The sequence below is a fragment of the Cherax quadricarinatus genome, chromosome 83, assembly GCF_038502225.1.
Source record: "Cherax quadricarinatus isolate ZL_2023a chromosome 83, ASM3850222v1, whole genome shotgun sequence".
Classification (NCBI taxonomy): domain Eukaryota; kingdom Metazoa; phylum Arthropoda; class Malacostraca; order Decapoda; family Parastacidae; genus Cherax; species Cherax quadricarinatus.
In genome coordinates this window covers 4,601,194-4,612,631 of record NC_091374.1, presented here as the reverse complement: position 1 = coordinate 4,612,631, position 11,438 = coordinate 4,601,194, and the positions used below count along the sequence as shown (strand labels likewise).

At 41.6% G+C, this 11,438-nt stretch overlaps 1 protein-coding gene across 1 annotated transcript; it reads left to right on the top strand.

Moving 5' to 3' along the window:
- The first annotated feature begins 1,315 nt into the window (after positions 1–1,315).
- On the top strand, positions 1,316–3,499 carry LOC128702169 (heat shock 70 kDa protein-like). The gene has a single exon (XM_053796258.2). The coding sequence runs from the start codon at positions 1,462–1,464 to the stop codon at positions 3,391–3,393; it is 1,932 nt and encodes a 643-aa protein (XP_053652233.2). The 5' UTR covers positions 1,316–1,461; the 3' UTR covers positions 3,394–3,499.
- The last annotated feature ends 7,939 nt before the right edge of the window (positions 3,500–11,438 follow it).

Here is an 11,438-nt window from a genome sequence, read left to right as displayed (position 1 = left end):
GTGACCCACACCAGTCCACTAACACCCAGGATGTGACCCACACCAGTCCACTAACACCCAGGATGTGACCCACACCAGTCCACTAACACCCAGGATGTGACCCACACCAGTCCACTAACACCCAGGATGCGACCCACACCAGTCCACTAACACCCAGGATGTGACCCACACCAGTCCACTAACACCCAGGATGTGACCCACACCAGTCCACTAACACCCAGGATGTGACCCACACCAGTCCACTAACACCCAGGATGTGACCCACACCAGTCCACTAACACCCAGGATGTGACCCACACCAGTCCACTAACACCCAGGATGTGACCCACACCAGTCCACTAACACCCAGGATGTGACCCACACCAGTCCACTAACACCCAGGATGTGACCCACACCAGTCCACTAACACCCAGGATGTGACCCACACAGTCCACTAACACCCAGGATGTGACCCACACCAGTCCACTAACACCCAGGATGTGACCCACACCAGTCCACTAACACCCAGGATGTGACCCACACCAGTCCACTAACACCCAGGATGTGACCCACACCAGTCCACTAACACCCAGGTACCCATTTTACTGAGGGGTAACATAGACAACAGGTGATAAGATAAGATAAGATAAGATTTCGTTCGGATTTTTAACACCACCCAGGATAACCCAAGTTTCTACCCTAGCTGGGAATCGAACCCAGAAGCTCGCCGTGTGAAGCCAGTGCTTTAGCCACCAGGCCTTCAGGGACCTGGATGTGTGTTGAGGAGTATAAGAACAATAAAATAAATTGTATTAACTATAAGCCATATATATTATTATATGTATGTGGGAGCTCTAAACCCGTAGAAGTCAACAGGCTTAAATAGGAGCATAACGAAAAATAAATCCATATTATATGTTAATAATCCACACATTAATAATAATTCATATATAAGTGAAGAAAAGTCTAGCTCTTTATTAATAAAAACAACAACTTGGGAAGATGGAATCATCGAGAAACTTCTAGTTAAGACTGAAACTTTCTTACCCGTCCAACTTCCACTCTTATTTTACCACCAACTGAAAAATATATTTGACTCAAAAATGAGTAATTTACATATAAATTGTTTGATTAGAGAAAGCTTAACTTTCTAGGCTTACTTGCGCACGTTTTATATATTTTTTATGGAGGGTTAATATATATCTTTTACAATAGTTAGTCTTATATTGGTATGATAACGTTTTCTTTGGTGTATTACAAGAGAGAATGTAACAGAAAGGTCTGGAATGTTCTAGTATCTTAGGGCTGCCTCATATAAGCAGCGGGGACGGCCGCAGCACTCATTCACAAGCTAACACACGTACGAGAAACTTACCTCAGAAGCTACAAGTGCTACCACATTCCAGTGTGTCAAGCATCACAAAACCAGTTAATTATCAAGAATATTGTTTGTTGATCCAATAACAAGGCAAGACAAACACAATGTCAGCTCCAGCAATTGGTATCGACCTGGGCACCACGTACTCCTGCGTTGGTGTGTTCCAGCAAGGCAAAGTAGAGATCATAGCTAACGACCAGGGAAACAGAACTACACCATCCTATGTGGCCTTCACTGACACTGAACGACTCATTGGTGACGCAGCTAAAAACCAGGCAGCCCTCAACCCCAGCAACACAATCTTTGATGCCAAACGACTCATCGGTCGCAAGTTTAACGATCCCACTGTTCAGACCGACAAGAAACATTGGCCTTTTGATGTGGTCAATGACAACGGTAAACCCAAGATACGAGTTGAGTACAAGGGAGAGAGCAAGAGCTTCAATCCCGAGGAGATCTCATCTATGGTGTTAATAAAGATGAAGGAGACAGCTGAGGCGTACCTGGGTCAGAAAGTGAAGGATGCTGTCATTACAGTACCTGCTTACTTTAATGACTCACAGCGTCAGGCTACCAAAGATGCTGGTATCATCGCTGGACTTAACGTTCTGCGTATCATCAACGAGCCCACAGCAGCAGCCATCGCCTACGGCCTCGACAAGAAGACTGGCACAGGAGACTCCAGAGAACGTAACGTGCTCATCTTTGACCTGGGAGGTGGAACCTTCGATGTGTCTGTCCTGAGCATTGACGACGGTATATTTGAGGTGAAGTCTACAGCAGGAGACACTCATCTTGGTGGCGAAGATTTTGACAACCGTATGGTCAATCACTTCATGCAAGAGTTCCAGAGAAAATACAAGAAAGATATTAGCGGCAATAAACGTGCCTTGCGACGTTTAAGAACGGCCTGTGAACGCGCTAAACGTACTCTGTCGTCCTCAACACAAGCCAATGTGGAGATTGACTCCCTATTTGAGGGCATCGACTTCTACTCGTCCATCACTCGAGCCAGGTTTGAGGAGTTGTGTTCAGACCTGTTCCGTAACACACTGCTCCCCGTGGAGAAGGCTCTGAGAGACGCCAAGATGGACAAGAGTCAAATCCACGACATTGTGCTGGTGGGTGGATCAACCCGGATCCCCAAAGTGCAGAAGTTGTTGCAAGACTTCTTCAACGGCAAGAACCTTAACAAGTCCATCAACCCTGACGAGGCGGTGGCCTACGGTGCCGCTGTTCAGGGCGCCATCCTTCGAGGTGACCAGTCCGACGGTGTCAAGGATCTGCTACTTCTGGATGTTGCACCTTTATCATTGGGTATTGAAACAGCCGGAGGTGTCATGACTGCCCTCATCAAACGCAACACCACCATCCCCACCAAACAGACTCAGATCTTCACTACATACTCAGACAACCAACCGGGTGTACTTATCCAAGTGTATGAAGGGGAACGTGCCATGACAAAGGACAACAATCTGCTGGGTAAGTTTGAACTCTCGGGTATTCCTCCTGCACCAAGAGGAGTACCTCAGATAGAGGTCACTTTTGACATCGATGCCAACGGTATCCTTAATGTGTCAGCAGAGGATAAGTCAACGGGCAAACAAAACAAGATCACCATCACTAATGACAAGGGTCGCCTCAGCAAGGAAGAAATAGAGAGGATGGTTCAGGAAGCAGAGAAATATTCAGAGGAAGACAGTCGCCAGCGAGAAAGAATTGAGAGCAAGAATCGTCTGGAGTCTCTGTGTCTCAACTTGAAGAGCAGCCTGAGTGAGGAGAACGTCTCCAGCAAACTGACGGAGGAAGAGAAGAAGAGTGTCACAGCCCAGGTGGAGGAAACACTTGTCTGGCTTGACAACAACCAGCTGGGAGAGAAGGAAGAGTTTGAGAGTCAACTCAGTAAACTGGAGGAACACTGGAAACCCTTGGCTGCTAAGATTTACGGTTCAGGAGGTCCAAGTTCAGCTGGTCGAGGACCAGTTCCCCCAAACACCTCCAGTCGACCAGGACCAACTATCGAAGAGGTTGACTAACTTAATTGTATGTAGTTTTATTTTATATTTCTCTCAGGTATTTATTATTACTATATTATTTTATAGACATTTTATTTATATTTTTGTAAATAAAAATCATCTGTAATTTTGTTTTATTAATCTTTAAACCTTGGATCGAATTTGATCCTCGCCTATTTCTTATGGCGCTGCATAACTCCCTACGGCTTTTGCGCTCCTCCATGAATGTAATATATACTGATAACTAAACTTTTCCTTTTATATCCATGGGGAAGTGGAATAAGAATCTTTCCTCCGTAAGCCATGCGTGTTGTAAAAGTCAACTAAAATGCCGGGAACAATGGGCTAGTAACCCCTTTTCCTGTAAAGATTACTAAAAAGAATAAGAAGAAAATTGTCAAAGTGGGAAGTCTGAATGTGCGTGGATGTTGTGCAGATGATAAGAAAGAGATGATTGTGGATGTTATGAATGAGAAGAAGCTGGATGTCCTGGCTTTAAGTGAAACAAAGCTGAAGGGGGTGGGAGAGTTTCAATGGAGAGGAATAAATGGGATTAGGTCAGGGGTTTCAAATAGAGTTAGAGCTAAAGAAGGAGTAGCAACAATGTTGAAGGATAAGCTATGGCAGGAAAAGAGGGACTATAAATGTATTAATTCAAGGATTATGTGGAGTAAAATAAAGATTGGATGTGAAAAGTGGGTTATAATAAGCGTGTATGCACCTGGAGAAGAGAGAAGTGTAGAGGGGAGAGAGAGATTTTGGGAAATGTTGAGTGAATGCGTGGGGAGTTTTGAATCAAGTGTGAGAGTAATGGTGGTTGGGGATTTCAATGCTAAAGTGGGTAAAAATGTTATGGAGGGAGTAGTAGGTAAATTTGGGGTGCCAGGGGTAAATGTAAATGGGGAGCCTTTAATTGAGCTATGTGTAGAAAGAGATTTGGTAATAAGTAATACATATTTTATGAAAAAGAGGATAAATAAATATACAAGGTATGATGTAGCACGTAATGAAAGTAGTTTATTAGATTATGTATTGGTGGATAAAAGGTTGATGGGTAGGCTCCAGGATGTATATGTTTATAGAGGGGCAACTGATATATCGGATCATTATTTAGTTGTAGCTACAGTTAGAGTAAGAGGTAGATGGGAAAAGAGGAAGGTGGCAACAACAAGAAAGAGGGAGGTGAAAGTGTATAAACTAAGGGAGGAGGAAGTTCGGGTGAGATATAAGCGACTATTGGCAGAAAGGTGGGCTAGTGCAAAGATGAGTAGTGGGGGGGTTGAAGAGGATTGGAATAGTTTTAAAAATGCAGTATTAGAATGTGGGGCAGAAATTTGTGGTTATAGGAGGGTGGGGGCAGGAGGAAAGAGGAGTGATTGGTGGAATGATGAAGTAAAGGGTGTGATAAAAGAGAAAAAGGTAGCTTATGAGAGGTTTTTACAAAGCAGAAGTGTTATAAGAAGAGCAGAATATATGGAGAGTAAAAGAAAGGTAAAGAGAGTGGTGAGAGAGTGCAAAAGGAGAGCAGATGATAGAGTGGGAGAGGCACTGTCAAGAAATTTTAATGAAAATAAGAAAAAAATTTGGAGTTAAACAAGTTAAGAAAGCCTAGGGAAAGTATGGATTTGTCAGTTAAAAACAGAGTAGGGGAGTTAGTAGATGGGGGAGAGGGAGGTATTAGGTAGATGGCGAGAATATTTTGAGGAACTTTTAAATGTTGAGGAAGAAAGGGAGGCAGTAATTTCATGCACTGGTCAGGGAGGTATACCATCTTTTAGGAGTGAAGAAGAGCAGAATGTAAGTGTGGGGGAGGTACGTGAGGCATTACGTAAAATGAAATGGGGTAAAGCAACTGGATCTGATGGGATCATGACAGAAATGTTAAAAGCAGGGGGGGATATAGTGTTGGAGTGGTTGGTACTTTTGTTTAATAAATGTATGAAAGAGGGGAAGGTACCTAGGGATTGGCAGAGAGCATGTATAGTCCCTTTATATAAAGGGAAAGGGGACAAAAGAGACTGTAAAAATTATAGAGGAATAAGTTTACTGAGTATACCAGGAAAAGTGTACGGTAGGGTTATAATTGAAAGAATTAGAGGTAAGACAGAATGTAGGATTGCGGATGAGCAAGGAGGTTTCAGAGTGGGTAGGGGATGTGTAGATCAAGTGTTTACGTTGAAGCATATATGTGAACAGTATTTAATTAAAGGTAGGGAAGTTTTTATTGCATTTATGGATTTAGAAAAGGCATATGATAGAGTGGATAGAGGAGCAATGTGGCAGATGTTGCAAGTATATGGAATAGGTGGTAAGTTATTAAATGCTGTAAAGAGTTTTTATGAGGATAGTGAGGCTCAGGTTAGGGTGTGTAGAAGAGAGGGAGACTACTTCCCGGTAAAAGTAGGTCTTAGACAGGGATGTGTAATGTCACCATGGTTGTTTAATATATTTATAGATGGGATTGTAAAGGAAGTAAATGCTAGGGTGTTCGGGAGAGGGGTGGGATTAAATTTTGGGGTATCAAATTCAAAATGGGAATTGACACAGTTACTTTTTGCTGATGATACTGTGCTTATGGGAGATTCTAAAGAAAAATTGCAAAGGTTAGTGGATGAGTTTGGGAATGTGTGTAAAGGTAGAAAGTTGAAAGTGAACATAGAAAAGAGTAAGGTGATGAGGGTGTCAAATGATTTAGATAAAGAAAAATTGGATATCAAATTGGGGAGGAGGAGTATGGAAGAAGTGAATGTTTTCAGATACTTGGGAGTTGACGTGTCGGCGGAGGGATTTATGAAGGATGAGGTTAATCATAGAATTGATGAGGGAAAAAAGGAGTGTTGCATTGAGGTATATGTGGAGTCAAAAAACGTTATCTATGGGGGCAAAGAAGGGAATGTATGAAAGTATAGTAGTACCAACACTCTTATATGGGTGTGAAGCTTGGGTGGTAAATGCAGGAGCGAGGAGACAGTGGAGATGTCCTGTTTAAGGGCAATGTGTGATGTAAATATTATGCAGAAAATTCGGAGTGTGGAAATTAGGAAAAGGTGTAGAGTTAATAAAAGTATTAGTCAGAGGGCAGAAGAGGGGTTGTTGAGGTGGTTTGGTCATTTAGAGAGAATGGATCAAAGTAGAATGACATGGAAAGCATATAAATCTATAGGGGAAGGAAGGCGGCATAAGGGTCGTCCTCGAAAGGGTTGGAGAGGGGGTAAAGGAGGTTTTGTGGGCAAGGGGCTTGGACTTCCAGCAAGCGTGCGTGAGCGTGTTAGATAGGAGTGAATGGAGACGAATGGTACTTGGGACCTGACGATCTGTTGGAGTGTGAGCAGGGTAATATTTAGTGAAGGGATTCAGGGAAACCGGTTATTTTCATATAGTCGGACATGAGTCCTGGAAATGGGAAGTACAATGCCTGCACTTGAAAGGAGGGGTTTGGGATATTGGCAGATTGGAGGGATATGTTGTAAAACTGTTGTATTCTGAGCTCCTCTGCAAAAACAGTGATAATGTGCGAGTGTGGTGAAAGTGTTGAATGATGATGAAAGTATTTTCTTTTTGGGGATTTTCTTTGTTTTTTGGGCCACCCTGCCTCGGTGGGAAACAACCGACTTGTTGAAAAAAAAAAAAAACTAAAGAGATGTCAAAAGGACCCACTGAACCATATTACTGATCAATGAAAAAAATATATAAACTACAGAATATATACACTGAGTGGACGAATGGAAAAGCTTTCATATTTCTTGATAGCTGCGGCTTCCCTGTGCGCATCTAGACTCTTTAAGGGAGGCTCCTTGATAAGATAAGATAAGATTTCGTTCGGATTTTTAACCCCAGAGGGTTAGCCACCCAGGATAACCCAAGAAAGTCAATGCGTCATCGAGGACTGTCTAACTTATTTCCATTGGGGTCCTTAATCTTGTCCCCCAGGATGCGACCCACACCAGTCGACTAACACCCAGGTACCTATTTGCTGCTAGGTGAACAGGACAACAGGTGTAAGGAAACGTGTCGGAATGTTTCCACCCGCCGGGAATCGAACCCGGGCCCTCCGTGTGTGAAGCGGGAGCTTTAGCCACCAGGCTAAAGGAGTTGGAATTGTCTTCCACTTCTTTGAATCAAACTAGATTAGACCCTTAGTAGTTTAGCGCTTTCCCTAAATATAACATGCATCTAGTGAGGTAGAACACCTGGGTGTTAGTGGACAGCATCGTCAGGGACAAGATTACAGGACCCCCAGTAGATGTTATCCATTCTCAGGACACCGGTTTATTGGGTTATCCTGGGTCTCTAACACTCCGAGCAAAATCTTATATTTCTAATAGATCTGGATTTCTTATACATTGGCAATTTGCTCCACGAACTGAATCCAGATTGAAAGTCACAAATTCGTATTGTATTACTGCTGTAACTCACCTATGTTAATATACTAAATCAGAAGTGTTTAAGATATCGTAATGCTGCAACAGCACAGAGACAACTCACTCAGAAATGTTTAATAAATGGCAAAGTATTTTATCCACAGTGGTATATTACAAACCATTCTGGAAAAATACCCTGACTTTGCTCAGTCAATAAGTTTATTCAGGTATACACAAATACAGTTACACAGATTATCATACATTGCAACACATGTGTAGAGAATCTGAGATAACCCCCAAAAAAGTCACAAATACATATCGCTAAATGTTAATAATACACGCAGTAAAAATAATTCATATATAAAAGGAACAACTTGTGAAGAAAGAATCATCGAGAAGTGTCTATAAAGAATGAAGTTTTTTTTACCCGTTCAGCTTCCAGCCTTAGGGACAGGTGCTCCTATTTTTTTTATTATTTATCGTCCTATTTTGTTTCTTTATGGTGTAAGTTTAGAAGCATTTCATTAATGAACTGTGACAAAGTTTCAGTAAGATCGGCCAACAAACAAATGAGAGAAAAAAATATTTACTAAGTATGAGGCCTGGTCACAGGCCGAGCCGCGGGGGCGTTGACCCCCGAAACCCTCTCTAGGTATGATACTTGCCACAAGCCACAAGCAGGCTCTGGTGGCCTGGTGGTTAACGCTCTCGCTTCACACGGTGAGGGTTCGATTCCCAGCCAGAGTAGAAATATTGGACGTGTTTCTTTCCACCTGTTGTCTATGTTCCCCATCAGTAAAATGGGTACCTGGGTGTAAGTCGACTGGTGTGGGTCGCATCCTGGGACACTGACCTAAGGAGGCCTGGTCACAGACCGGGCCGCGGGGGCGTTGACCCCCGGAACTCTCTCCAGGTAAACTCCAGGTAAGCCCCTCCGTAGTGGCACTGTGAGTGCCTCGGCGGACACTCCCGACTGATGGATTAAGCCTTAATCGAATATCCAATCTCGGGAAATAATTTAATATACATTGTATTCATGCCGAAAAAAATACATTTGGTGCTCTTTTGATATTCACTAAAATATCTGCCTTTTACTCCTCCACAAAATAAAAAAATATTTGAGATATTCCAAGCAGCTTTACATTAGAAATTAAAACATTCTTTCATTACCTGTGAAAATCATTTCAATCTAATCATTAATAATGGAGGGGCTTGCAGCAATAGGCCAAAATCTTACTTCAAAAATATAGGGGTGAGTGCGCGCACACCTGATTATGTAAAAAAAAAAAAAAAAAAAACGCGAAAATCGCGCTACTTTTGGCTTTTTCTATGCAATTAGATTAGATTTTGCCACCGAAGTGGCTAGTTTATTGTGCACCCCATATCCATCCTGTGGACGGTAGCGCAAGAGTATATGGATACACAAAAGGCCCAGGAACTAGGCCCCAAAGGGTTAACAGGAATACATATGGATTTATATCTACATATCTATAGTTCACTTATCTGTTACAAGCAAATTTAGGAAATTTGCTTAGTATATCTGGTATCTTATTTTCATTAATAAGATATCTTGACATGTCACATATGTTGTTATACTGTCTGTCTCTGTATTCTTCAATAAGTGGACAATTAAGCACATAGTGTTCAAGACAGTGACCATATGCCTCATCACATAATTTACATTTAGTCTGATCATCATCTGTGTGTTTCCCAAACTGCCAGAAATACTTGTAACCAAGCCTAAGCCTGGCCACTACAACATCAGTCAGTCTGTTCACATTGCAAGTTGCTCCATAAACATACTTATCTACGTTCATGTTATCATAGTGGGTTATAAATCTACTCAGGCTTCTAACTGCATTCCTATAACAATCATTTTCATTATTTAATTCTCTCCTAATATTATTCCTAATGCTAGACACAGTTATACCAAAGTTATATTCTACATTCTCCTTCTGGGTACTCTTCTTGGCTAACATATCAACTTTATCATGAAGGAGTAATCCAATGTGTGATGGGATCCATAGCAATTGTACATTAATTCCTTTGTCCCTAATTTTTGAGTATCTATACCTGGCTTCTCCAATGAGCATGTTGTTGGAGTCATTATATGAGTCAAGAGCCTTCAATGATGACATAGAATCAGTAATGATGATGGAGTCAAGCTCAGTGTCATGGGTTAGCTTTAGCGCCATTAGGATTGCAAACAATTCAGTTTGCAGTGTAGACGCCCAGTTGTTAATTCTTATGCCTAACTCAACAAATTTATTATCGTTTTTAACAAGGGAGGTGGCAACAAGAGCAGATGCAGCCCTGCCAGAAGACTCCTGTTTAGATCCATCAGTGTATATAACTTGTGATAACTTATTACTACCAGCTAGGTGAGAAATTTCTTCTTGAGCAGTTGCTCTAACAAGAGATTTAAGGAAGGGATTACTAGCAATGAGCTTCTTCGGAGGGACTTGTAGGTATGTGATATTAAATGAACACATCTTCCACGGAGGGGTGAAATGCTCTTGTTGCCTACAGTGATACAGTTCATGCAGGTTATAAAACTTGATGTAATTGCACGTTTTCACAATCCATTTAGATCTGTGTGTATTTACCTCTAGACACTTGGTAAGGTTCATTGTGACAGTGTCTGGTTCGTTTCTCAACATTCTAATACCAAGTACAGTGTTAATCTCAATAATCCTATCGCTGATACTAGAAATACCAAGCTCCTTCCTCATGTTAAGAACTTTTGTAGATCTGGGACAGCCAAGAATAATCCTGAGAGCTTCATTTTGCATTAACTCCAAGGGTCGGAGAGAACTTTCTCTAGCTAATATCAACATGGGAGCTGCATAATCAATTAAGGACCTAACATAGGCTATGTACATCATTCTTACGATTCTCACATTAGCACCATAGTTGGGGTTGTAGCCAGCAACAGCTTTGAGAGCATTTAGCCTAGCTTTGCATTTCTTGTTTAGTTGTGGTATAGTGGATTTGTTAAAGGGTACATCTACACCAAGATATCTGTAAGTTTTAACGTAGCTAATGATTTCACCCTGCAAATAGATGGGTGGGGGATGTCGTTTGCTTGTTAATATCTTTGTTTTAGAGGAAGATATTATGAGGCCTAATCGATTACAAATTGCTTGAACTTCATTAAGAATGTTAAGAATGGTATTCATCTTCTTATGCCCTGTTGTATGGATCATGATATCATCAGCATAGCTTATAGCTATATGTTTAGGTGAGGCAGGTAGAGCATTAATCAGAATATTAAATAACATGGGACTAAGAACTCCTCCCTGCGGTGTGCCTAAAGACATTTCTTTAGAATCACTTCTGAAGCCTTGGTAAAGGACAGAGGATACTCTATTTGACAGGTATCCTATTATCCAGCAGAGTAAGCTACCACCAATATTCATTTTGGCTAGTTCATGTAGTATAACGGTTCTGTTCGCAATATCAAATGCAGATTTTAGATCAAGGAAAGTGGTAAAACTAGTAGCATGTAAGTGTTAGTTAGTTTAATATGTTTATTATGCACCCCATACCCATCCTGTGGGCGGTAGTCAAAAGATTACAGAGGTACATAATTGGTCCAGGGACTGGGCCTCAAAGTTTTGATAGCTGAGCAAGTTACAGAGGTAATGAATTCACAATTTACAAAGGTAATGAACTCTCAATTTACAAAGGTAATGAACTCCAGGT

Bases quoted from the DNA above. Each gene is read 5' to 3' on its own strand.
- LOC128702169 (XM_053796258.2), top strand. From the start codon at position 1,462: ATGTCAGCTCCAGCAATTGGTATCGACCTGGGCACCACGTACTCCTGC.